The sequence below is a fragment of the Aethalodelphis obliquidens genome, unplaced genomic scaffold, assembly GCF_003676395.1.
Source record: "Aethalodelphis obliquidens isolate GAN/ISIS:26980383/991018 unplaced genomic scaffold, ASM367639v1 scaffold31, whole genome shotgun sequence".
NCBI lineage: Eukaryota > Metazoa > Chordata > Mammalia > Artiodactyla > Delphinidae > Aethalodelphis > Aethalodelphis obliquidens.
The window spans coordinates 14533599-14560861 of record NW_020837975.1 but is presented as its reverse complement, the minus strand read 5'-3'; the positions used below and the strand labels follow the sequence as shown (position 1 = coordinate 14560861).

The window sequence follows — 27263 nt, the reverse complement described above, 5'->3', positions numbered from 1 at the left end:
TAATAGACAAATTAGGCCATACCAGTAAAATAGTTTTATTTAATTTTAAAATAGTTATTGATGTGAAAATTTCCCAAAGCTGGGAGTTAACAGTCTAGAGCCAAGGTTGGGAGTGGGACCAGGATTCACCTAGAACCCAGCTTGAGGGCCCTGAATCCCACCCTCTACTCCCTTCCAGAGGGAGGAAGGAAACAGCTGAGGGGAGCCCTGAGTCAGTCCTCTCCCTCATCCCCCCGAGGGCCTGCTGTGCCAGGCCCTTGAAGGCAACAGCTCGTGCAGAGGATATGGGGGGAGAGGCAACAGGTGAAAACTGAAATTAGAGGTTAATAATCCCAATGACCCTCCTCCCCCCACCCCCCTGCCAGATAAAAATAGAAAACTGGAGGATATGAAGGGAGGATGGAGGATAAACACTGATGTAATAACCCCCTCAGCTCCCCAGAACAGACCAATTTGGGCCGACTGGAAGAAAGGTCATGAGCCCCAGCTGCATGTTACCTTTGGAGAATAAATATTCCAGGAGGGAAAAACCATGAGGCAAGCTGGTACCAGTTACAGTCAGTGCAGCGAAAGGCCTGGTGTAGCCTGACCCTATCTGCACAGGGAGCAGAGGCCAAGGGCTTGGGCTAGGTGGAGACCCTGAGCTGCGAGGGTTGGGGCACCTTTGCAGTCCCCGTGCAGCAGTGGCAGGAAGGCAAGCAGGGCCCTAGTTGAGCAGGTTGCCCTGCTCCTGGGCCTGGGTCAGGCTGTCCTTGCGGTGCAGGTGGTGCACCCCCATCCTCTTGGGGCTGCGCTGGGGGCGGCTGGAGCTGGGGAGTGCCCAGGCCCTGCCCTCAGTGCGAGGAGTGCCAGGCCCCTCCTCTGTGCCACCATCACTGGGCAGCAGGCTCTGGCGCTCTTCCTCGGGGCTGATGGGCAGGTTCAGCTGTTCCTCTTCCTCCTCTCTGGGAAAGCCAGGGTCAGCTTCTGTTGGCAGCAAAAGCCCACTTTCACCGGGTGGGGAAGAAGGTGCCTGCACCTCCTCATCTCTGCCAGCGGGACCAAAAGCAAAGTGGCGCTGCAGTTCAGGGAGCGCATCACGTCCAAAGGCTGTGCGCTGGGTCACAGCGGCTGGGGGCGGAGTGCGGTCCACAAATGCCCGCTGCCAGCTGGCCAGCAGGTCCTCCTCGGAGCTGGCGGAGCTGGCTGGGGCACTGAGCCCCGGGGGGGCGGGGCTGGGCTGGTGCTGCGGGGAGGCCTGGGCCGAGGCAGGGCTGCTGGGCACTGGGCTGGGGCGGGCTCGCTCACTGCCCTCCTCCACCAGGCTCAGGGAGATGGCCTGGCGGGTGGCGTAAGTGCAGTTGGGCAGGGGGCTGTTGCGGGGAATCCGCACCTTATCCTCAGAGAATTCTATCACCTTGCGGCCAGGGTACAGCGGGTGGGGTGGAGGTGGGGTGGGGTAGGGACTCAGCTTCTCAAAGGCCGGCAGGGACATCTCCTCCTCTGGGGAGCCCCCCACGGTGCCCAGAGAGCAGCACTCCCCGTTGGGTTGGGGGACGGGGCTTCCCGGAGCTGGGCAGCTGGCTGGGTCACCTGGGTCACTCCCACTCATATCCACGTGCACAAAGACATCCTCAGCCAGGGGGTGCCCGGCGCTGCCTGACTGGGCCGAATTGAGCAGAAGAGACTCCGGCTTCTCCAACACGCGGGCAATGACCGAGGTGGGCACCACAGCCCCTGGGGCCAGGCTGGGGGCAGGCCCCGGGCTGGTAGCCTCCTGACCAGTGTGCAGATGTTTCCGAACCATGTCCTGTAGCTCACAGGGCAGCTGGGGTAAAGGAGCGAGAGAAGGGAAGAGAGACGTGAATGAGCCCGGCCTAAGACGGCTTGCTTCAGGGCAGATGTGACGGCTGCCACATATAAGGCCCCCCGTGTGCTGGGCACTTTGCTATCACCTGTTCCGCAGCACACAAAGGTATATCCTCATTTCGCAGATAAATTGAGGCTCGGTAGTGGTAAAATAAGTTGAAGCTTTTGATTAACACAGCCAGGATCTGAACCCAGAACTGGTGCTAAGGCCCACATGCTCTCAAACGTCTAACTTCCCCATCTCAGTGGTAGATTCTGCCCAAACCAGACACAAGCTTGAGAATCAGTATTGACCAGAAGCCTTAGAAATACCTCCACTCCTTCTGTAGGCCCCATCAACCTTGAGCCTGAGTGCTGGGGTCTAGGGTTTGCCCCTTGGAGCAAGGGCCCCTCTCAATTATTCTTATGGCCCATACCTCTGGCAACCCCCTCCTTCCTGCATGGGATCCGGAAATTGAGATCCTCTCTCCCTGTCTCTGTTCCAGAAATACCAACAGGGCCAGTCCCCACTCTGCCCCTAGTGATGGGCCCTTGACAGCATGCAGGACACCAACCAGCGGCCGAGCTGACTGGCTTCAGAGGACACAGGGAGGTGAGGAGAAGGCAAAGCAAAAAGCAGGGAGCTGAAGGTATGAGGACAGGACAGAGAGAGGTGTAGAAACTGGAGTTGGAGGCGTCCTAACAAGGGCAGACGGGCATTGGCAGGGAGAGTGCCCCACTCACATCAGCGAACTTGTGGTTACGGAAGTGAGACTTGTTGCACTTCAGGAGCTGCACAGCCAGGTTGCAGTCCAGCCGGTACCGCTCCTGCGGACACAGATGCAGTTCAGAGCCCGGCATAGCCCAGGGGAGCAGGGCAGGGCCAGGACATGGCAGCACAGGCAGGGAGGCCCCTGAGGTGACCGTACATTGAGCTCCTCCAGCTTGTTGATGGTGTTCCTGGCGTCCAGCAGCTTGTTGGTCAGCTCCACGATCTCCCAGTCCAGTGTCTTCCTGTCCATCTCAGCCTTCTTGATCTGAGGCACAAGACTCACAGTGAACCCAGCCCACACCCAGCCAGCCCTTTCTCCCCTCCCCTCCCCCTCTTCCCGGCCCAGAGACACAGGAAGCCACGGGTGCTAGGGCAGCCAAGGCACACAGAGACAGACGATGGACAGACAGAAGGAGACCAGACACCTCTCCTGTAGTCCAGGCTGGCTGTGGGGAGGGGGCTCTCTGAGCATGACTGACAGCTGCCCAGGCCAGGACAGAGCAGTCTAAGAGCTGCCCGGCCCTGGAGGGCACTCAAGGGGCTCTACACACCAGGCGAGGCAGCTGGTACCTGAGAGGCAAGAACTGTGCAAACCCAGGGGCTGAAGCCGATGCTGCCTGTGGCTGTTTCCAGGATCAGGTTGGGAAGCGGGAGGAGGTGGGGAGTGGGGCTGCGTGGCGGCTGGGGGTGCCTGTGAGATTATCTAGTTGAGCAGGGAGGGAGCTGCAGGCTCAGAAGCAGTCTTCTGATCTTCAGCTCATGGACTGGGTCCACAGGCCCCCTTCCCCCAAATGGCCGGGGCTTGCTGCCCACTGCAGCCAAGAAGCTGTGAGCATTCGGTGGTGACATCAATCAGTAACTCTGCCCAAGCCAAGAACAGGCTCCCCAGCTGTCCCCCAGGAGGGAGGCACTGACTGCTGAACAGGCCTCACATGAGGAAGAGGAAAGGAGTGGCCAGAGGGCAATGGCCGGGCCCCAGCAATCCCAGATCTCAGCTGAGGAGGAGGCGAGGGCAAGGGAGAAAACACACAAACTCAGACGCAACTGCAAAAATCCAGCTGTGGCTAAGAGAGGCCTGAGAGGAGAGTGCGGCAGCAACGGTGGCAGCATGAGGGAAGACGAGGAGAGAAGAGAAACAGTGTGAGCATTAAGACAGTCCTGACTCTCACAGCACACTGCGGGCCCCTCCCCACCACGGCCCACCCCCTCCCCGAGCCCAGGGCAGGATGGCAGTCCCCTGGCAAGTCCCAGCCCCTGCTATCCTGTGAGCACAGCGCCAGCCAAGCTGCCCTCCTGGACAGATTACCAGCGTATGCAGCTTGTCCTCTAGCTCCTGGTTGGTCCTCTGGGAAGCTGTGTAACTGTGCTGCAGCCTGTAGAGGGACACAAGGCAGACCCCTGGATCAAGATCCTGTTCTTCAGACCCTGCTCATCCCCTCCTTCATAAGGGATCTTGGGCAAGTGCCCCTCCCAGAACTTCAGTTTTCGCATCAGAATCAGATGATCTCTGAAGCCTCTCCGGGCTCCCTCCTATGAACAGGGAGATGCGTGCATGTGTGTCCCGGCCCCTTGTTCCCACACCTGCGGAACTTGTCCTTAAATTTGTCCAGCTCCTCACGGCTCTGGCCCAGCTCCAGCTCCAGGCAGTCCTGCCCAATCTCCAGCTCGCGCTCCAGGGCCTCAGTGCGCCTGGTGGCCGAGGCCAGGCGCCGGCGAAGCTCCTCATTCTCCTGCTGCAAAAGCCTGGTAGGGTGAGGGGTCAAGGGCAGAGGGGCATCAGAGATAGAAGGGCCACCCCAGAGTTCCAGGATGGATTCAGGAAGGAAGGAGTAGGGGTGACGTGAGAACAGGTAGCTGTGGGCAGGGGACTCCTTGAGATTCAGCCTGAGTCTGGGGCAGCGTATCCCATAGGCCTGCTGGCCCTGAGATCACAGCTTGGCTGGGAGGGGCAGAGGGGATGGGAGAGGACAGTCTGCCCCCCTCACTGCAGAAGAATGAGAAGACAGAATTGCAGGGGCTACAGTTCCCAGTCTGTCTCTGGTTACAGCCCAAGCCAGCTGGCCAGCAAGCCACCAGCTCCAGTTTCCCCACTGCACAATCAGGCTGCTCCATTATTCATCTTTTAGAAACCCAGCCCAGTGCTGCCCTCCTCTGCAGAGGCCTCATGTAGCTGACAGAAAGGGCTGCGGGGAGGCAGCTGGCACAGGAGGGCCAGGAGCTGGGGAAGGGAGCTTTGGCAAGAGCAGGCCTCTCAGAGCCATCCACCTCCTTGCTGCCAGATCCTCTTGGAGCCCATGGAATAAACCTCTTTTTCCAGAAGGAATATCCCAAACTTCAAGCCTCCTCCCAGAGTCCCTAAAACACCCCACCCCAACCTTTACCTCTACCTAATCCAAGGAAAAGCCCAAATGAAACAACAGCCTCGCCTGCAGCTAAGAGGGGCAGAGTTGAGGCAGGGCAGGCTCTCGGGCAGCAGATACTCACTTCATCCTCTCCGTGTCAGTCAGGGGCTCCTGGGCACAAAAGAACAGAAGCTTGAGGCTCAGCTCTGGACCACTGGCCTCCTGCTTGTTCCCCACCCCCTCCAAATAGCCCTGGAAATGGCCATGTCTGAAGCCCAGAGACACTCACAGCAGAAGCGGGCTGCGGGGCCCCACAGATAGAGGCAATCCAGTAACACCTGGACCAGCCTACTCTCTCCCATGCCAACCAGATTCCAACCCTCACCCTTATCCATACTAGCTCCAACCCCTCTTAATACTAGAGCCAACTGCAAATGAGCCCTGGTACCCATGCTACCTCTCCCAGGGCTAAAGAGAGCCTCTCAGCTGTTCACTGGGCTCCTAGTGGGCCCTGCAGGCACAGCCAAGACTTTCCAGAGAAGTGATGAAGCCAGGCGAGCTAGAGTAGGGTTCTGAGCTCTGCCAAAGCCCTTCTGGCCCCCAGGGCAGAATCAGGCCCTCACAGAGGCTTGGGAAGCACAAGCACGTGGGGGAAGGAGAGCCTCTGGGCTAAACCTGACTGAGACAAGTAAAGCGTCCTCTGCTTTCACCCTCCTGCCGCATCCTCCTCAAGCCTCCACGTTGGTCACGAGCCAGAGCTCCGCCAAGCACAAAGCAGAGCAGACCCGTGCTATGACAGGAGGGAAACGTCAAGCAGCATCTGATTGGCCTGACTGCCTCAGGATGCCAATCACAGGCAGGACAACGAGGTGGGTGGCCCAGACCATGGACTTGGGAGCCACTGACACCTGGATTGATCCTGTTGTACCATACCCTGGTTATGTTAATCTTGCTGAACCCTAGTGGCCTCATCTACAAAACCAGGGGAATGCCCAGGGGGTGGCACCTAGCACAATATCTGGCCTTTTAATTTAATGTTTCCTGAACTGAAAATGGGCAAGTCATGGGTGGCATTTCTGCCGTGAATGTGACCAGAGTGGGCCATGGTATGCCTGATGCTCGGCACGTGCTGGCCATCTCTCAAGTTCTTTAAATGTGTTTCACGCACTGCAACAGGATAGAGACATGGAAGCAAGATGAATAAACTGCAGCACTCGTTTCCTCCTGCAGTAAGCTGAACGAGGGAGGAAAACCGACCTGGAGAATGCTTTGCAGTTGCCTGAAGAAGCCCTCCTAAGAATCTAATGCAGTTCCGAGCAGGGAGCACGTATTTGATAAGTGTCAGCCAGAAAAAGGATAGCTGGAGGAGGGCCTGACTTTCAGGGACAGCAAAGAACGGCTAGTCTTGGGGAAGTCGCTGGAGCACTGCTTGCTAATGGCCCCCAGAGGGGCTGCAAGTTGAATGGCTCTGCTCCACCAGTGGAGGACCAGAGTCCTGGCCTCCGGGCAGGTTAGCACCCCTCTATCGGGTGGGCTGCCTCTTGCACGAAAAACAATACTGCATGGGATCACTTCTGCTGAGCTACATGTCCTGGACACATAGACGTGTGTCACAGCTGTCCCCTATGAGTCTACATGGCTGCCACCAGCACTGCTGCAACTGAGAGCCCAAGTGTGTACCAGGAATGCCACACCCTCACCCCAACTGGTGGGACCAGATGTGCCCTCAGGACAGCCAGAACCCCGCCTCAGGGGCCTGCATCTGCCAGCCAGGGCAGGGGCACCACTCTTGCTGACCTCCTGCTCGAGCTGGGAGCCAGGAACTTCCAGCCGCAGCTCCCGATGCTCAGGTGGTGCCTTCCGGTAGGGTTTCTTAGCAGGGGCTGCACTGGTCATTCTGGGAGGTGAGAGCTCCTCAACCTGCTGAGGGGAACAAGGAAGGAGGCTCAGAGATGTGGCAAGAGGCCTCTGAACTGAGAAAAAAAAGAGGACATGTAGGAGCCACCAGGCAGGCAGACAGGCCTGGGCTGCTGCTGGGGTCATTCGAAGGGCTGGACTCTGGTGTGTCAGTGCCCATGGGTCAGGGGCGTGCTGGATGGGGGCCCGGGTCCAGGGGGAACAGATGAGAGGAAGCCAGGGTCCAGGGACTGGGTGCAGGGAGTATGGATTGGGCCCAAGGAGCAGCCCACCCCTTGCCCCTGTGGGCTCGGAAAGCAGCCTCAGAGAAAAAGCTGCTCTCCAAGCACCAGTTTCCTCAACTCTAAACTGGGTTGAGAATGCCACCAATTTCACAGGGTTGTTTTAACGATTATGTAAAGCACTAACAACGGTAGCTGGCACTCAGGAAATGTTCGATAAATGTTAGCTTTAAAAAAAATCGTAACCAGAAAGTAAGGGTTTGAGATGCGTTCCCAACCTGAGCTCCTCCAGGGGGTCACCAAGCTTAAGGGCCTTCAAGGTCAAGCCTCTCTGGCCTCCACCACTCTTTTCACCAGCCCCCACCAAGAAGGGCTGCCTGCTGCCGCCTCACCTGCCAGCCTCCCCAGGAGGGAACCCAGTGGGGGGTGCAGGCCTCACCAGGAACATACCGTCCGTCTGTCGGCAGCTCTCTCTGTTCTGCTGTCCAGGAGTCAGCCCTCGGCTCTCCACATCCCACAGCCCCGCCACTTCCTCTAGCCAATAGCTCCTGAAACCAGAGAAGGGAAGAAAGTGGAAACCAGGTGTCAGCCACCTGTCTGTCAGTACCCGCCAGGGAGAGCTGGACAAGAGTGGAAGCACTGGGCTCCCCATGAAAGCTCTGTCCAGGCCCAGAGGAGACACATGTGTGTCTGTGTGTGTGTTCATGGTCTCAGCTTATCACGTGCCTGATTCCGGGATAGGTCTGGTCCTGTCTTGTCCCTATCCTACCTCACATCTGTCCTGTTCATCTCCCGGGCCTCTCAGAGTCTAGAAACAGCTAAGAGATTTGGGGGACAAGGGTTGCAGAAGAGAACAGCAGAAAAAAGCCTAATAGAGGCTCAAGAAGACGCTGGGGGAAAAAGCTCCTGGCAATGTTTCCAGAAGGAGCCCAAACACCTAGTTCTGTGAACAATGGTGGCGAACAGACTGTGTGATGAGGAGGGGTAGGTCCAGGAGAAAAGCAGAAAAAGGAGCATTTTAGAGCAATGATGGTTCTCAACCAGGGTGATTTTGGTCTCCCCGCCCCCTCCTCCCCCGACCCCTGATATCTGGCAAACGTCTGAAGACATTTTTGGTTGTCACACCAGGGGTGAGTGGTACTGGCATCTAGTGGGTAGAGGCCAGGGGTGCTCCTAAACATCCTATAAGGCACAATACAGCCTCCCACGACAAAGAATTATCAGCACAAAATGTCGATAGTGCCTAGGCTGCAAAACCCTGTGTAGAAAGCCCCAGTCTGGGGAGCTGAGACGCCTGGCTTCTGGGCTCAGTGGTGTGTCTGACACACAGTGTGGCCCTGGGTAGGTCCTTTCCTCACTGGATAAATCTGTCATCTGCACAGCGGTGGCTGGACTGAGTGACCTCTGAGGTCCCCTCCAGGTTCTTGGGGTTCTGACCTCTCCCCCACCTGTAATGAGCTGGGCTGCAGCATGGGGGCAGCAGCCACCACAGGGACCAATGGAGGCAGTAACCTCAGGTGGCCTTCTGGGCATAAACAATCTCGTGGCCGCCATCCACCTCACCAGAGCTGGGGCTGAGGGAAGCCTTGCGGGCTAAAGCGTGTGTTCCTGCTGCTGGGACATGCTCTGGCCACGACTCCTGTCATATTCCAACAGGGCCTGAGGCAGGAAGCACGGTGAGGGGGCGGGGAGGGCAGGAAGCAGGAGTGGCCTCCCTCCTCTGTCTGGGCAGCCTGGCCTCTGGTGTGGGGTTGTGGGGCTTGGCAGCAGGCACGAGCCGCCACCCCAGCCCTTTGATAGTGAGGCAGAGTGGATCCCCACAGGGCACTTGCAGCAGGCCGTGTCAGGCTGACTCCACCCACAGGAATCCGGGCAGGCCTGAAGGGACAGCACATTCCTGAGGTGTAGTCACCCCTACAGGTTCCCCAGGGCTACCCTTCCGGTGGGACCCTGGGTGGGAGCTCCTCCGGCCCAGGGGAAAGGCCCAAAAAGTCCCAAGCCAGCCTGGGCACCTGGGTTCTGATCGTCAGGGGGTCTCAGCGTGGGGGTGTATATGAGTTACAAAAGAGGAAAGAGCCAGAGCTGCAGGAGTAAGAGATACAGGTAGCCAAGAGCTCCCGGGAAATCCAGAGCTGGCTTCTGCCTTCTCCCCTTCTCTGCGGAGAAGTCAGGTCCCTCCTCCCTTCCCCACCTGCTCCCCACTCAGCTCAGTAGCCCTTTCTCCTTGCAGGCCCCTTTATATATACCCCCTCTATTCTCAGCCTCTTGTCTTCCCTATTCCTGCCAATGCCCACGCTGTCCTCTAGGTACTGGGACACCTGTGTGGGCGGTGGGTGGGCAGGGAGGACACTGACAGGCCCAGGTAACTGGTCATTCTACCTGTGAGGAGAGAGCGGTCTCACTCCATACCCTGCTGGCCCAGCTCTAACCATCACATGTCCTACAAGCTCATCCTGCCTCATCTTGACCTCACGGCCCCACAGCACATATTCCCAGGCTTTCATGGCAAGATAATCTGGCTTGCTGAGGGGACAGACAGTGTGGATGTGGCTGGCAGTGAGATGGATCGTAAGTGCAGGCTCGGGCTATGGGATGAATGGTAGTGGTGATGGGAGGTTCTCTCTCCCAGCCAGAGAAAACTCTTTTCGTATGTGTCAGAGTCACAGGGAGGGAAATGACTCCCAACTGGGGAAGCAGAAGACAATGCCCACTAGCGAGACAGTCGACCAGGGAGCCTGCAGTGACCCCAACACAAGTCCATGAGGAAAAGTCCGTGCCGCCCCCTGCCCCATGTCCATAAATTCCAGTGCTTGTTGGGGCCCTGGCTCCAACTCCTGAGATCTGCTAAGCACCCCAGATCCAGCCCATAGGGGACCACAATTCCAGTACTGAACAGGGACTCGATGCGCCTGGCAGGCTGCTGTCCCTCACTGGAAGCACTGCAGGGAAGGTCAGACCCAGGAGTGAGAGCAATGCCAGGTGCACTGCAGAACAAAGTAAGAAGCAGCTGAACAGCAGGTCCACAAGCTGGGAGAAGAGGAAAGATGAGCTGGAAGGCAGCAGAGTGGTCCCTCCAGGAAGACCCAGCTACTAGATGCAGCCTCCACTGGCCAGATCTCCTTCACCTCAAGATTCCCAGGTTGCTTTGGAGTGCTGCAGCCCAAGGAGGACTCCCAATGCCATGTCAAGAAGAAGAGGCCCCCAGGGAAAGCTGGACAACTCAGAATGTGCCATGCGCCACCAGGAGCAAACAAGGCCTTTTGGGTCCTCTTGGCCTCTGGATGCTGAGCTGGCTCCAGGGCACCTCCGAGAAAAGAGTCTTCTAGAAGTTCTAGAAATTGACAGGGAAGAATCCCACTCCCATCCCTCACCACAAACTACCTGAGCTTCAAGGAATTGGACGCAGATGACTCAGGATGTGGGGTACCAGATCACATGCTGGGTTTGTACTACAAGAACAGCTGTGCTCTGGGAGAAAGGCTGAAGCCTAAGTTAAAACCCCTGGCTGACCCAGTCTGGTCTGCAGCTCCTCAGGCTGGACCTGCAGGCACGACTGAGGAAGACACCCAGAGCAGCAGTAAACCCTCCCATCTCGTGGAGGTGAGGTGAGAAAGGAAAGCAGCTCTCCTCACTGCCCCCACCCCACCTAACTCCTCCTCCTCCTTCCTCTCCTGCATAGTATTCATTCTTCAGTTACTCAGAATCAGTTCAGAGGACAGACTCAACCCCCTATCTGCTGGGGCGGAGGTAGCTTCGTAATTGTCATGTTGCAATCTGCCAGTCAGCTCAGGCCGCCTGTTACCGCCTGCCCTGCATGAAATACCTTCTCTCTGATTACAGCCCACGGGGCACGATTAGCTACCTCCAGAGAACAAAGTCTACTTTCATTAGAAATGGGACTCGGCACACAGGGAACCTGCACTGTGAACCCACTGAACAGCTGAGCAGAGCATGTATCAGAGACAGATACAAGGAGCAATGTGTGCCAGGAGCTGGCTGAGCAGTGTCCTTTAATCAAAGGACAAAACATCTGCCAAGCATCTCTCTCAAACCAGGAGATGGGACTCCTATCCACTCCCCTTCGTGGATACGGAGAGTGTGGGTATGTGACCTGGGGCCTCCATCGAGGTCAGGGACGCTGCTGGAGGCGAAGTAGGATGAGGAGAAACCTCTTCAGAATTCAGATTATCTCCAAACCACTATCCTCTCTCCCATTCCCTGCAAACACCCACAGAGGCAACAGCAAAAGGTTCAATTCCAAGAGCCAAGGATGCCCTGTTACTTCCCTCTGCCATCCTTTCTGTGGGTCTGCCCAAGGGCAAAGTCACCAGTGCAGGAGAGGAAGGGAGGTCCCAGCATCCAGCTTTCTCTCTGCTCAGGGCTCAGAGGCTACCCCCTCAACACTGGCCCAGCAGAGGGAGACAGGATTGAATCCAAAATAGGTCTGGCTCTTTGGCTTTTCAAACTCTGCCCTCCCCCACTGGAGGTCTCCTCTAGCTCCCAAGCTCTGCACTACCCTGTCCACCGGCCCAGTTCAGCTGCCTGCCCAGAGACACCGCCTGCTTCCCCAGCTCCCCACATCACCCACACTCTCTTCAAGAAATTAGGGTCCCAACAGTTCCTCTGGGCTCAGACCATTTCTGAACTTACTAATGTCTCTCTGCTCCCAGCCGTCACTGAATCAAGCAAGTGAAGGACCTCAAGGGGCCAATAAACCCAACCTTCTGCATCAGGGAAGGCACACACCTCACCACAAAAACCATTAAAGCTCTTCTTTCGTAATTCACCCAAAGAAAGTCAAATGGACGTTAGCAATCACTGCTGCTTTTAAAATGAAAGGAAAACGGCCCCTTTTCTGAATACTCCAGCTGTGCTGTATGGTACCTTAACCCAGCAGGATATAAATAAATAATAAAAACAAATCTGGGCCCTTCCTGAAGCCCCTAATCAACCGCTAAACAGGAACATCTGATCACAGGGACTAGCGCCTCCCCTGCGGAAATCGTCCTCAGCTGTGAGCCCTGATGTAGTCTCTGAACACTACAGGCCTGGAGGAAGCTGCACCTCTCAGGGCAGGACATACTCCTGCCGTACATATCTAGCTGCTTCTCAAGCCTCTGAAATCCAGGCTCTGCCTCCAGCTGAGGCCCAAGAAACACAAACCACCACCCTACAAGGGCCAGCCCTATAACCAGCAGGGGCCCCTGAGCTTGCCCACAAGGACCGCCCCCCCTCCCAGTCAGTATGGCTCCTCTCCACCTCGACTGTCAGTGAACAGCCGCACAGTGAGCCGATCCGACCAAAGCAGGCTGGGTTCAGCCTTCCCCACACCAGGCCCCCAGTTTCCGGCACAGCTGTTCCTGAGATACCTAAGCAAAGCCCTCAGCGATGCTGGGCGCGTGGCAGGCAAGCAGCCAGCAGAGCACAGGTGGGGCCCAGGCAGGCTCTGCTCTGGGCTGATGACAAGGCTGGAAGATGCCAGTCTGTGCCCAGACCAGCCCTGCTGCCCCTCCCCCAGGCAGGCCTGTCACCCCTCGGGGCAAGTTCAACCTCACCCTCTTGGGGCATGCTGCCTGCGGCCCTGACCTGGCCCCCTGCCCGCTCTAAGCAGAACAGACTGACAGGTTTTTAAAAGCCAGAATGGGTGGGAATTATTGTGCCCCAAAGTCATCCTGAGGCCTCAGAACTAGTGCTGGTGACCTGTGAAAGCTCACCTGGATCCCCACCTGAGCAAATACCTCAAGTCTATCCACCTGGCCTCTCATTCAAGCAAACACTTGACAGGAACAAAGGGGCTGAAGACTACTGATGGTGATGATCCAAGCAAACCAACCCCCACCCAAAGGGAGGGCCAAAAAATCCCCAGGATCATAAGCAGCACTTGACCTTAGTCCCCATGCCCGCTCCTAAGGAAGCGCAAAGCGAGGGTGGCCCTGAATCAGCCCTCCACTCCACGCTCCTTCTGCTCTCCTGGTCACAGCCAAGCCATAAAGCCCTCCAGCTTGCTACCTCCCTACTCAGGGTCCCTACACGTCCACGCAGCACCTACCCCCTCTCTCATTTACACACTTACACCTCATGGTCACAGGCAGCTCCCTGCCATCTCCCTCCTGGCTCAAGGGAAACAGAATCCACTTAGAGGACCTCCAGGTCTCAAGTTCCCCCATCCAGCCCACCCCACCCTGCACTGCCTCCAGAGGCTGGAGACAGTGTCTGTCTACAGAGTTACCCGTGCAGAACACCAGGGAGCCCCGAGCAATCGGCCTTCCTGCTACCTCTGGACCGCCCTTCTCCTTTCCAAGCCTGGAGGGAGGTGGGAGCTTGTCGGGGGCTTCTCCATGGCAAGCTGAGGCCAAGGCCTCTCCTAGGCCCACTGTGGAGTCCAAAGCCAGGTCCTTCCCCCTCTGGCTGAGCCACCCTTCCCAGCTCTTTTAGGTTAAAGTCCCCGTGAAGCTCCAGACGTGGAAGGTGGTGGGCGGACTAACTCCACCCACTCCACCTCCCAGAGCCACGGTCACCAATGGGAGCTACATCTCTGGTTCTGGGCTCCAGCTTTCAGTTTAAGTAGTTTCACTCTTCTGCCCAGGCAATTTCCCACAGCCAGGCCAAGGTTTTTCTCAACTTCCCCACCCCCAAGAAGAACCTGCAATTGATCCTAAATTCAATTCGTACCCTGGGATGAGAATAATGGCGACAGCATCTTCCCCTCTTTTTTTTTTTTGGCCCCGCCGCAGGCCTTGTAGGATCTTAGTCCCCGGACCAGGGAATAAACCCAGGCCACGGCAGGGAAAGCGCCGAGTCCTAACCACTGAACCACCAGGGAATCCCCACCATCTTCCCCTGTTGATAAAGGGAGGAAACTATCCGGTCTAGCAGAAAATTCCCTTCCTACTCTCGTTCCATCTGTCTCTGAGGCGTGAAACCAACAGTATGGTAACTGAGAGATGTTCTCAAACTCCACGGTGCTAAAAGCAGATTAAACAGAAATGCTAACCATTCTGTTTTAAGGGAGAACTGATAGCCATGGTACTAACTAAAGGGAGAAGGAGGGGCAGAGTCCAGCAGCAGATGGGCAGATGCCCATGCACAGCCCCACCCACAGCAAGGAGACTGGGAAAATGGAGGGAACTCAGTAGTAAGGACAAGCGAGCAGAGGAGATGGCATGATGTAAGCAACGGGGAGAAGGCACAGGCCAGGGGGAGGAAGGGAGAAGAGAGGCATGGCTGGCGGCACCCTCAGCTGGCCCAGGTCAGACTCACAGGGTTAGTGTCTTCTCCCAACCAGCCAGCTCTCCCGGTTAGCACGGTTAGCGACAGACTCGTGGCAGACGCCCTGCAGGCGCTCCGTACAGACAGACAGCTTGGTCTGTGAGCAGCCCAACTCCGGAGCTGCAAAGAGAGAGCAGAAGGATTGCCAAGCTGCAGGATGCCTGAGGGTGCACACTGCACTCTCCTGACAGGGACACTCCCCCAGACTTACCACCAGACCCTCAGGGGCTTTCTCCACTCTAGAAAGCATGCCTCCTGAAAGTATAGCAGTGAGCCCAGCTCATGACCCCAGGGATGGTCAACAGAAAGAGAGGACTGCCGTTTTGGAACGGGGCACTGCTACCAGGGGGAAGCTCCCCTGTCTTACCTATTCCCAGAACATTGCTGCCAGGCTGCACCAGAGCCCTGAAAGCTGCTTGTAAGAACAAAGCCACCCACAGCTGCAGCTGCCACCTAGCCCAGGCCTGTGCCAGCAGAGTTCACCCCACCACCTCCCACGGGCTCCAAGGAAAGGGGCTGGGAGAGAACTGGCCCAGGGACCGGAGGCTGCAACAAGAGCTGCATGGAAAGCCCAGTACAATGGGGCAGTGTGCACCCCAGCCAGCTGAGCCAGTCAAAGGAACGGGTGACACACTGCCACCTTTCAGTTTCTGAAAGGGCCAGGGAATGATGCTTCCCAGTGAGCTGGCGCCAGAGGAACCCACAGAGCAAGGATAAGGGCTATGCTACAGCCAGGCTCCCCAGACCCTGAGAGGGACTACCTCACCCCCTCAGAATGAGCAATGCCCAGAAAGGCTAGCGTTCCCACACAGCTAGCCCAAGGAACACTCTTTCCTGAAAGCCTCCAGAACCACCTAGGGGAAGCGACACACCCCGGCTTTGAGATCTCAAGGCAAATGTGCCACAGCAGTGGAGTCCCAGAGACCCCCACCCAAGATGTGACCCCTGGGTCAGCAGGACAGGAAAGCCCTTCTGTCTGAAAGGCCTGCAGATGATGAGATGACTCGGGGAAGGAAGGGAAGAACAGAGACCACCCTGGCCCCACATATGGGCCTGGCCTTCTCCCAAGCCCAGGCCAACAATAAACACAGGCAGGAGAAGCCTCCGACAGGCTTCCCAACTGCCTCCTCACTGGGCTCCCCGCATCGCTCTGACAGCCCCAGAGGTCAAAAGGCCATGAAGGGTGAGATAACCATCTAGCAGAGAAGATGACAACTCTTCCTGTGGGCTCTGACCTCTTCGCTGGACTGGCAAGGAAGCATGGCCATGGGCAGGCTACCTTCCGAATCCTCACCACACACACACACAAATAAATAAATAAACACCAGCTGGGTCTGGTTTGCTTTTGAAAGGTAGAGCAGCAAGTGACCTGGCTAATCCAAGGTTTCAGGAACTAGAGGAGACTCTCTCTGCACTAAAACAGGGGTTGAGAAATCAGGTAATTCTACTCCCTTCCCAGCCAAAGATGAAAGAGGAGTGAAGGAGAGAAACACGTGAGGCGAGAGTGTTGATGCCCGCATCACGCTTGCACCCACCCTGGTTCCCACTCAAGGGCACTCCTGCCAGAAAATTTCATCCCAGAATAAAAGACAATCCCTCAGAGATAAGCAGGGTGCCCGCTGTGGCAAGAGCCTCCAGGAAAGTTGGTCCATCCTCCCAAGGAGCCAGCCCCCAGGAACGCACCAGGCTGGGCAGGAGGCTGCAACCAGGCTCCTCAAAGGCTCCAACAGGGAGGGACTCACTCCCACCCTCACCCCCTGGGGGTTAACTGTTAGGAGGGCAGAGCAAGCTGAAGAACAGTATGTATTACTATCGAGTTTTGTTTATTTTACAGGCGATACACGATGGGGAATGTCTGGAAGGACACAAAAATGATTAGAAAGATACATGATAAACGGTTAACAGTAGTTCCCTATCTTTGGGAAAAGGCTTAGACAGGAGCAGTGGGGGAAGAAAGGAAAGGTCTTTTTACTTTACTTTTAATTTTGTATACTTTTCTGTATGGTTGGTATTTTAAACGAGGACATACATTATGTTTATGATGAAAACATAGAGCTCCTCAACAAACGGACAAAATCCCTCCATCTGTATTGTGCTTTACCATTCTGGAAGTGCTGTCCCTTCCATTATATTTCCTTTGATCCTTATAGCCTAGTGAGGCCCACGGAACAAGTGGAGTTCTCCCATTTTGAAGCGACAGAGAGGACAAGTGACCTGCCCAAGGCCACAGACACACTGGGACAGAACCCTCCATATCCAATTCCAGTGCAAAGCCTGGAAAGCTGTCTTCTCCAGGGAGCCACAGGAAAGCGACTACAATTCTGCCCTAATTAAAGACCCTCAAAGACTTCTGAGATTGAATTCCCCACTTGGCTTACCTGGGAAGGTGCAAAGAGGCCACTGCTCAGTACCCAAGGCGATAAGCACAGAGTTCTATCTCTCTGGTTGGCTGAGTGGAAGCACAGGGCTCTCGGTCTAGGCTGACTTCCCAAAAAGCAGTCCCTACCCTCAGGGAGATCCCTGCCACAGTTTACTGTGAGAGCACAGAAGCTCTTCACAAATAGGAGGCCATGTCCTTTATAGATTCCAAATGTCACCTAGTAGACAGTTAGCACTTACGAGATAGACCAAGCAAAGTTCTCACTCTTCTACTCATGGACTCAGTCCCTCTGAAGTCTAAAAGCACACAACACAATCCAGTCCAGCTGGCTCACCCAATCTCCTCTCAAATCTGCTTAACATACAATGCAGCTTATTACTCCTGCCAAGATGCCATCAGGAAGATATGCCACATTGCAGTATGCACCCCACACCAAGGGATGAGGAGTAGAGCCCGGGGAAAACTCCTTCGATCCACTTCTGCCTGCTGGTTTCATCCTTTTAGTTCATCTAGGCACTAACAAGGCTGTAGTAAGTCCTGGTTGTGAGCATTGAGCCCACCAAAACAGGACCAGTGATACAACAGAAAAGCAAGCAGGTTACAGTGGGCACTAAAAGGAGCTTAATGAATAACAAAGAGGATGCCAGCAACCAAAAACCTTTTAGAAGATGCTAATTAAGCAAGAAAATACACCTGTGTGTACTTCGATTCCTCTTTTAACTCCTTCCTGCTGGCTTAGGGATGTGTGATTAGAACATAAGGCTGAGAAGGGAGACAGCTGAAGCCAAGCACCTGGAAGATCATTTAACCACATTAACTCAACCCTGGAAAATAATTAGTAATGCGATTGTTAATACTATCACCGTTTGTTTATGCAGGACCTTCCTTCCTGAGGGTTCAAAAAGCTTTGCCAGATAGATCTTATCTGCTTTAGTCTGAGGAAGGACTGGGTTGGGTCACACAGGAACCAGAGCTGCTCAGCACCTACTATGTACAGTCTAACTAAACGCTCAGCCTTCAATAAATGACCTTGCCCCTAAGAAGCTTCAAAGAAAGATCTTGCCCCTAGATGGGGAGAGACAGGTTAACTGCCCCCCTGCATCATAGTGTGATGAGTGCTCTCAGAGCAAAGAGGAGAGGCACCTGGCTGGGGCAGGGGTTTAAGGACCAGACAAAAAGGTTGCCCTCCCGAGAACCCAGACAAATCTTCCTCTGATTGTAAACTCACACTGGAGCACCACCTGGCATTATACAATTAAGAGGTCTAGACTTCTGGAAACAAATTCCTTTGGTGTTTGTTCAGAACTGGTGCCCGAAGAACTACTCCCATCAACGATACCAAAAACAAAAAGGCAAAGAATGGACAGCGACCCTTAGCTTCCACCCCATTTCTGGGGAGCACCTGAGTTAAGCCTGTTCTGTGGCACAAGAAGATCATCGAAGCCGTAAGAAAACTGGGACAAGAAGTCTGGCTTCCTCAATGCCTAGATGTGTTCCATCAGCTTCACCCAACATTTTTCAGTCTACAAAACACCGGGGAATATGGATCATCAAACATGCCATCCAGTCATCCCCAGCCTTAACTATTGGATTGACCAAAAAGTTCGTTCGGCTTTTTCTGTACCATCTTACAAATCCACCACCTACCCGCCCCCACCTGTACCCACCAAGGTCATCATCAATCTCGCATGCATGTCACAGTCCATCAAAGGAGTTGTTTCAACATAACAGATGGGGAGAAGGCTGAACAATCTTATTTTGCACACTGATGCTGTACCCAATCTCACCTCTTTTGTTGCTTCATCACAAAAAAGGAGACTCTCTCAATTTTACTCCCATCTCAGAAATGTTCCTGGCTACCTGGCAAAAATCAAAAGGCTTACTCTACCTTGAATAAAAACAAAGCCTTTTCTTATCCACTGAGTTTTCCAAAGTGGGATTCATTCATTTAACAAATATTTACTGAGTATCCTTCATATGCCAGGCACCTTGCTACAGGCTGTGTACTCATTATCTCTAATGCTCAATACTCTTGCAAAAAAGGTAATGTCACCTTCACTTTATAGGGGACAAGACCAGTGATCCTACTGGTTAAGCAACTTGCCCAAAGTCGCACAGCTGGTAAGGGGCAGAGTCGGGATTAAAACCCAGCTCCAAAATCAGACTCTATCTACCACATTGCTCACCCCACTTCCAACTCCCCTCACCCCCACCCTCCCAGTCTCCCCTATCTCCCCACCCCCACCCCATGATCACGGAGGGTGCCTCCTCTACAGGGTCAGCTCAGTGAAAGAGACAGACAGGTAAACAGAGGACTCACCACACAACACGGTAAGTGCCAGGACAGAGGTTCAAAGTGCTGTGGGGACCAAGAGGAAGAAAGGAAAGCAGGGAAGTCTTCTCATCGGAGGAGACAGAGAAGCTGGGTCTCAGGGGATGAGCAGAGCTTCAGAGACAGAGGTCAGCATTATGGAGAGTGAAGTGCACAAGCAAGAAGAAAAAAGTAAGCGGATGTCTAGAAAAGGTTCAGGAGCAGTAGGAAACTCAGGAGCAAGGAAATACAGGACAAATGAAGCAGAGTGACAGCAACTCAGGCCAGAGGGTTGAATTTAATTTGGGCCAGAGTGCTTTTTGCATACCACGTTAAAGAGTGCGGACTTTATCCCAAACAAGGGAGAAACCATGGCCTTTCTAAGGGAAGAGACATTGGTTTTTTGTTGTGGGTTTTTTTTTTTTTTTTTTTTTGCAGTACGCGGGCCTCTCACTGTTGTGGCCTCTCCCGTTGCAGAGCACAGGCTCCGGATGCGCAGGCTCAGCGGCCATGGCTCACGGGCCCAGCTGCTCCGCGGCATGTGGGATCTTCCCAGACCAGGGCACGAACCCGCGTCCCCTGCATCGGCAGGTGGACTCTCAACCACTGCGCCACCAGGGAAGCCGCAGAGACATTGGTTTTTTTCCTAGGAAAATAATTTTTAGAGCAGTAGGGTAGAGTAGGGAGAGACTGCCCACATTTCATTCATCTGTATGCACCACAGCATTATAAAGCACCTCTTATGTGCCCCGCACTATCCTAAATGCTAGAATACAATAGTAAGACAGTATCTGTTCTCAAGGCACTTAGAGTCTTGTGAGAGTCAGACAAGTAAACAGGCAATTACAATGCAGCCTAAGTGCCAAAATAGAAGTAAGCACAGAAGGACAGTAAAGGGCGGTGGGATCCCAAAGGAAGTGACATTTAAACTGAGACCACAAGAGCAATAAGGAAGGTAAAGGGAGTCTGGAATGTCTGCATTCCAGACAGCACGACCAGCTTGTGCAAAGGCCCAGAAGCTACAGAGAATGAGATAAATTTAGAGAGCTGTTAAGAGGCTGAATCCAGGTGAAGAAATGAAGGCCCAGTTTACCCACAGGTCCTCGGCACTCAAAATATGGTGGTGAGAAAGAGGTGAAGGGATTCGATTCAAAGATAATACATGAATATGGGGTGTTATGAGAAGAAACTGATTTAGACAACAACAAAAAGAAAATGCTAAAGGGAGAGAATCGGCTCAAAATCTATCAGGCTTCACCCTGAAGTTCAATCATTTGCTAAAATGTGACCTGAATCTAGAAAGTCTGAGGACTTCTACCAAAACACAAAGGTGTACTCTATGGAGATAACACGTTTCAGCATGCTGACCGAAGCACGAGTCAAGATAAAGCACATTATCCTGAGATACGTGGCTCCTCTATTGATGGAGGAGGGGAGCAGAGACTCACAGATGCTAACTCTCAAAATCACACATGCCACAACAGACAGAAAAGCTCATCACAGGGCTGCGGCAGAATTCCCAGGGCAAGTCCTGAGCCCCCGACACCAGGCGCATGCCTACCCTGATGGCAGAATGGAGAGTCATTTACTGAAGAAAAAGATGGACCCCGAGGGTGTGTTAAATAGACAGGACATGACTCAGAAGGAGGGGAAGAGTAAGTCATAAATACAGGGCAAAGGAAAGCCAGTCAATCAGCCCTTGGGCACACCTCTGCCCCAAGGCTGCACACGGGTCTCCTGCCTGTTAAGAGGAAAGAGACTGGGCTCGGCAACAGGGCCTTCCTCAACAACATAAGCTTCAGCAGAAGCACATTTACTTTCCATTTTCCTCTCACGTTAGACGGAGGGAGCTGTCTAAAATGCCACATTTTCCCCCCTGTGTAGTTTGCTACTTTTTATTTTTAAAAGAAAGATGCATCCAGACCGTCTATGAGTTTAACACTATGGCTACTTCAACTGCTCATGTCAGTAATCATAGTCAGATTGAGCCTTATATTTACATCTACATTAACTAACACCCACACCCACACCTTTAATGCATTCTAAGAATGGATCCCAATGTAACAGTCTGCTCACCCAACCCAGCCCAAGGTTTTCCAAAGCACAGTCACCAAGTTGAATCACAAAGAGAGAGTCCAGATTTGGCTAACATGGCACAGGGCGCTCCCTCACCAATCCCTGCATCAGTTATTATCTCTGAGAGGAAGGAGAGAGCTGAGATGAAGAGCTCAGCTCCTAAAACATTTTTTAAACAAACAAAAAATATTTTACTACAATATGGGTATACATCTAACCATCATTACAAGCAAACGAGATACACATTGCCAGTAGGCATATTTAAAAGTTAATTTCATACCAGATGCAAAAAAAAAGGCTCAACTGCTGAAGCCAGATTGCCTGGGTTCAAATCCCAGCTCTGCCACTTACTAGCTAGGTGACCTTGAGCAAATTACTAAACCACTCTGCACCTCTATTTACTCATCTGTAAGATGGGGATACTAACAGTATTAAATTACTTCATACAGGTAAGGCACTTACAATATTGCCAAGCACAAAGAATGTGCTCAATAAGCACTATTATTATTATTATCACTCAACTGCAAATTAGATAATTCTGCAGCCTCACAGCTTCAAACAGGAAATCACTGGCATTTAAACATCACTTTAAATAGCTTAACGAGGATATTCTCACTACACACAAAATCTATACTATCCAAAAGCTGTACCTCTTCTCCTTAACATCAGGATAGCAGCTCAAACCAGTACAGGTCCTCCACAGAGAGACACCAAGTTCAATCATGAAGCAGAAATTAGTGCTGAGATCTGACTAGTATAATAACAACAAATACATATTGCGTGTCAGGCACTGTTCTAAATACATTAATATACTGACTTATTTGACCCTCACACAACCCTATGAGATAGGTAATCTTACCATCCCCATTTGATTGATAAGAAAGCTGAGGCATAGTGAGCTGGGCAATTTCTAAAGGTCACAGGGCTACATATGGCAAAGTGCAGATTTGAATAGGCAATCTGGCTCCAGAGTCAGTGCTCTTAATCTCTATGTGCGCTCACCACACTGTCCTTGCTGATCGCTATTTCCTAGGGACATCCACAAATTGTTCGCAGAAAGAGAAGTTTCTCAACCTTCTAGAAATGAAGTCACAGCTAAATAACACCAGTTCTTCAGATACTTGAAGGCACTGAAGCTAGTCTAGTGACAGTGATTCAGATTGGTCTGCCTGGAGTAAGCCTTTTGCAGGCAGGGATGGGGTGAGAGTGGGGAGCAGGAGATGGTTAGTACGGAGTCCTAGATCAAACCAGACTTGCCAGTCCAATCATGGAGCAGATGCTGGCCCTGAAACAGGCTCCAGTAAGAAGCATGCTCCCAACTCTGGCTTGGGCATAACCACAGGGCATCAAAGGAAGTGAGGACCATACTCACAGCACTCTGTAGCTCCCAACCCCTTCTCTTTTCTCCAACCCCAAGTCCACTATCTCTCAAGCCATGCTTAGTTTTGCTAATGAAACTGATTTTTTTTTAATGTGGTTTGATGGGAAGAATATAAAGGAAGAGAAGAAAACTACCAGAGGAGAAAGGGGCAAGTTTTACAATCCTTTCCTTCCATCACCACACTGGTCCAGGTTGTAAAGCAGCTCTCCAAAATCAGGTGTCTCAGGGACAGAATCATGTGAAAAATGTTCGCAGAGCTTTACCCCAGTCAGCTTGACCTCTTACCATAAACTGACCTGGGTTTCTCCTCCCTAATCCCAACCTGCCTCCCGCTCTTCTCTGACCCCACCTACCCACCAAATCCACACCCCCAAAGAACACTAACAAGCCCTTCTTACCAAAAGAAACGATCAAAAGAGACAGACATGCTGCAAGAGTGAATTCAGGAACTGGTGACAGCAGGTACCTAAATGGTTAGCGAACACCACCAGAAATTTGTTTTCTTATGACTCCCCACCATCTGACACCCACAAGTCTCCACTTCCGGCAGGATACCAAACTGAAGATGTGATGGGGAGATCAAAGAAAATACAGTGAGCATGAATGCACTGCTTGTGACAGGGATGTGTTCAAATACTTTCAGCCTGATCTCTATGCTCTTGCCCACGTTCGCCTGCACAGGTGAAGGCATACACGGCTCAATTCTACACCCAACTCTCAAAAATCAGCGTGAGATCTAAGGAGAACATTAACTTAGGGACCACAGGCAAAGGGCAGCCTCTATAGAAGAGTGCCCTTCTCAGATTAAATAATTTTCAGCATCACTCGTAGCCCATGCATCCTGCTCCGCTCCCAGGGAGCATGCCAGCCTGTCACCGGAGGCCACCTTACCCGCTCTGGGGTTGAGCTGGGGCAAGTCGCTACCTCTTCTTCTTTCCAAGTATTGTGATTTCTTCCAGTCCCTGGGGCCCCTGAGTCTTCAGCTGAAATTGGGGCAGATGCTGCTATAAGAACTGTGAAAAGGCTGATCTAAGTCTAGAAGATGGTCATTTGATTGGCTTTAGTTCCCTCTTTACCAAACCTGCCCAACATCCTTAAGTCTCTCTTCCCCCCTTCCCTACTCTCCTCCTCCACGGAAAAGACCCCTTTCCGCTCCCACCGGCCTGGTACGGTCGGGCCTCCGCCCCACACTCCAGGCTTTTTACTCTCCGCTAAGAAGTTCCGCTCCAGTTCGTGACTCTGCTCCTCCGGGGCTGCGTACCTACTTCTGGTTGCCCCGCCTCGGATCCCCTGCCCCAGGGCTACCACTGGAATCTAGGCCCCCTCCCCTCCATTCCTATCGCCTTTTTTTCTCTCCGCCTCCAACCTTCCACCACTCCATTTCCTCTTCTTAACCCCGGTGCTAGTCCTTCCTCCGTCCCAACTCCATGTTGGTGTCCCCATGATCTCCTACAAGTCTAAACTCCCGGCCCGACTACTCCAATCCCACAACAAACTTTCTGCCGCTGCCCACTCCCTTCAGACCGCCATCTTGCCGCAGGGCAGGCCGGGTAGTGGTCACGGCCGCGGGAATCCCCACGCACTAGGCGCCGTGCGTCATCGGGGGCGTGGTCATGGGGGCGTGGCTTCCAACTGGGGAATAGTGGGGCGCCAGACAAGGTGGAAAGACGGGGAACTCGTAAGAGCAGGCTTTGGTGGCCTGGCAGCAGAAGAAGGAAGGAGGTGTCAGGAGCAGGGCGATAGCGAGAAAAGTGGGGAAAGATTCTGGTATTCAAAAAACAAAACCAAAAAAGACTGGGGGGAAACAGCACAAAAATATAGTGAGGGAGTTGCAGCACTGGTTCCCCATCACCCAAAGGATAAAAGGCAGTTTCTTAACTTGCCACATGGAAGTCTCTAAGACCCAGCTTCTTCGCCATTAGGCCTGAAAACGTCCAAGCCCTCTCCTCCCCTTGCATTATGAATTCCTACTCCTCCTTCAGCCCTCAACTCAAATTATCACCTCCTCCAAGAAGCCTTTCCCAATATCCTAGATTGGATTTGGTGCTCCTTTTGCTGGGTATCTCTAGCCACTTGCACATAACTTCATTTTAGCTACCTGTGCTGTAATTATTTATTTACATGTTGTGTCTCTCACTAAACTGCTGCTCCTTCAGGGCAAAAACTACATCTGATTACATCTTCATATTCCCTAGCAGGTGCCTGGCACACAATAAATACTTAAGAAATAAATAGCATAGCATTCTGCCACTCACTAAGAATACTCCTGCCTCAGGGCTTTTAGGTTTGCTCTTCCCTGTGCCTGGGATGTGCTTCCTCCAGATATTTCCTCTCATTGTGTCTCTGCTCAAATGTTACCACCTCAGAGAAGCCTTCCCTGGCCAAACTATCTAAAACAACATCCCCAATCACTCTCCCTTACCCTGCTTTAATGTTTTCTTTCACAGCACTTATCACTATCTGACATATTATATTTTTGTTTGTTTGTTGACCATCTCCCACTATAATGCAAACTCCAGAGCTCTGGGACTTTTTCTCATTCATTACTGTATCTAAAGCAATGCCTGGTATAGTAGGTACTCAATAAATGTTTATTGAATGAATAAATGGCATGGAGATAAGTGATAGGGGGATTTTGGAATGTAGTGATGGGGAGAAGAAATTGAAAATACTGTAAAATAGGGAAATGTATAAATGGAAGGTACAGGTCCCTAAGGCCAAACTTGGCCATATCAAGAATGAGAACGAAGACAGAAGCCAAACGCAGCAAGGGAGGGAGGGAGTAGGATGAGGGCCAGGTGGAACTCTGGAGCAGGGTCCTCAGGGAGCAGAGCTCTCCTGGGAAAGCCCCAGTTCAGGTAGAGGAAATGGGATGGGCAGGAGGCTGAGGAGTTTACTCAGATCTAAAGACGAAATCCACCCCGAGCCCAGGCCTCTTTTGGCCAGATGGTTCCGGAGGAGCCTCAGCATCTGTTCCTCTGTAAATTATCCAGTGCTCCCTCCTGCCTGTCTTCTCTGGTGACAGCCGGAACAATTGTCCAGGAATTCCATCTGCTCCCCTGTTCTTCTCCCCTCTACAGCTCATCGACATTTTAGAGTGGAGAGGTGTCCCATTTCCCTGGGCCGAGGGTTGGGAGCCCAGTTTGTCCCTTGGTGGAGCTGGCCTCAAGCACTCACTCCTCCAACAGCACAACAAATAAAACCTCAGCAAAGATCCCCAGGCCCTTGGAAGGAGGGGTCAGTCATCTTTATTTCTCATCCTGTCCACGTTTTTCAATCCCATTCAACTGTTTATTATTATTAATTTAATAAAATTATACTAAATGAATCAATTATATTGGTTCTTGCAGAGCTTCATCAAATAAGGGTTCCCGGTCATTGTACGTTTCCACATGGTTCCCTTTAAATTGTCCATACACTACTTTCAAAATGTGACATTCATTGCGATATAAGACCACAAACTCAGATTTTTTTGAGATGACTTTTACTCTTTGCTAAAGGAATCTGACTGAAAGAAGAAAGAGAAAAGAAAGATCGTCTCTCTACTTTTCCCTAAACTGTTTTGGGATCCAGAGGAGGAGGGAGGCCCATGAACTGTCAGGTAAACAAACTTAGGGTATATAAATCTGAAAAACGATTTAAGTTTATATTTTGTAAACAGGGAAAGTGTCAGTAAACATAAATATACCTTTGAAAAGAAAGGGAGTCACAGTCCTCCAGAGTTTTTAACTTTTAGAATATGTAAGATAAAGTTCTTTTTACTATGAGGAGGCTGGCTGACCTCATCACTCCTTTCTCCATGGACGTACAAATGCACACATGCATGTGTACCTATACATTCATTAGACCACAATTACATACTTGTTCGCTCTCACTGTAAAAGAACTATGAGGAAGGCGGTAAAGATTAAAGATCTCTTCTAGGCTTTCAGGGTTTTACAAAGTAGCTGCAATTTGTGGTAGAGTCAAGCTAACTACCTTTTGATGGTAGTTTTCATGACTGTACCTTGGTGTCCACAGGGCTACAGGGGCTGTAGGGCCCACCTGAGTAAGCATGGGCAAGTATTTCCCAGGTCACAATCCACCCAGGTCCGAGACAGTTCTTTCTCCTGATTTCACTCATGTAGATCCAGTCTCCCCGTTGCAACGAATGTTTGTGTGGTGTCCACACTTAGCAGAAGAGAGCTTCGGAATGGAAGTGGGTCTTAGGATACATTCGCCCCTATGTTCATAGCAGCATTATTTACAATAGCCAAGACATGGAAACAACCTAAATGTCCATCAACAGATGAGTGGATAAAGAACCTATGGCATATATATATATATATATATATATATATTACTCAGCCATAAAAAGGAATGAAATAATGCCATTTGCAGCAACATGGATGGACCTAGAGATTATCATACTAAATGAAGTAAGTCAGAAAGAGAAAGACAAATACCATATATCACTTATATATGGAATCTAAAATATGACACAAAGGAACATATCTACAAAACAGAAACATACAAACATAGAGAACAGACTTGTGGTTGCCAAGGGGTAGGGGGGTTAGGGGAGGGAAAGATTGGGAATTTGGGATTGGCAGGTGCAAACTATTATATATAGGATGGATAAACAACAAGGTCATATTGTATAGCACAGGGAACTATATTCAATATCCTGTGATTAAGCATGATGGAAAAGAATATGAAGGAGAACATACATATATGTATAACTGAATCACTGTGCTGTGCAGCAGAAATTAACACAACATTGTAAATC

At 52.2% G+C, this 27263-nt stretch overlaps 1 protein-coding gene across 15 annotated transcripts; it reads right to left on the bottom strand.

The window, feature by feature from the left end:
* Positions 1-17: 17 nt before the first annotated feature.
* Positions 18-24097, bottom strand: TJAP1 (tight junction associated protein 1). 15 transcript variants are annotated; one of them, XM_027127344.1, is made up of 12 exons: positions 23993-24045; positions 23388-23479; positions 14340-14468; positions 7530-7627; positions 6739-6864; positions 5084-5112; positions 4181-4342; positions 3906-3972; positions 3645-3674; positions 2757-2864; positions 2572-2655; positions 20-1807 (listed from the first exon to the last, which is right to left on the bottom strand). In XM_027127344.1, exons 5-12 carry the CDS (start codon positions 6835-6837, stop codon positions 707-709), a joined length of 1680 nt encoding a protein of 559 aa, XP_026983145.1. In that variant the 5' UTR covers positions 6838-6864; positions 7530-7627; positions 14340-14468; positions 23388-23479; positions 23993-24045; the 3' UTR covers positions 20-706. The 15 variants fall into 15 exon arrangements, with proteins under 15 accessions (XP_026983146.1, XP_026983145.1, XP_026983147.1 ...); XM_027127346.1 differs by lacking the exon at positions 23993-24045 and adding an exon at positions 22895-22962 and having other exon boundaries at positions 23388-23986; XM_027127343.1 differs by lacking the exon at positions 23993-24045 and adding an exon at positions 23863-23986 and having other exon boundaries at positions 23388-23509.
* Positions 24098-27263: the final 3166 nt, after the last annotated feature.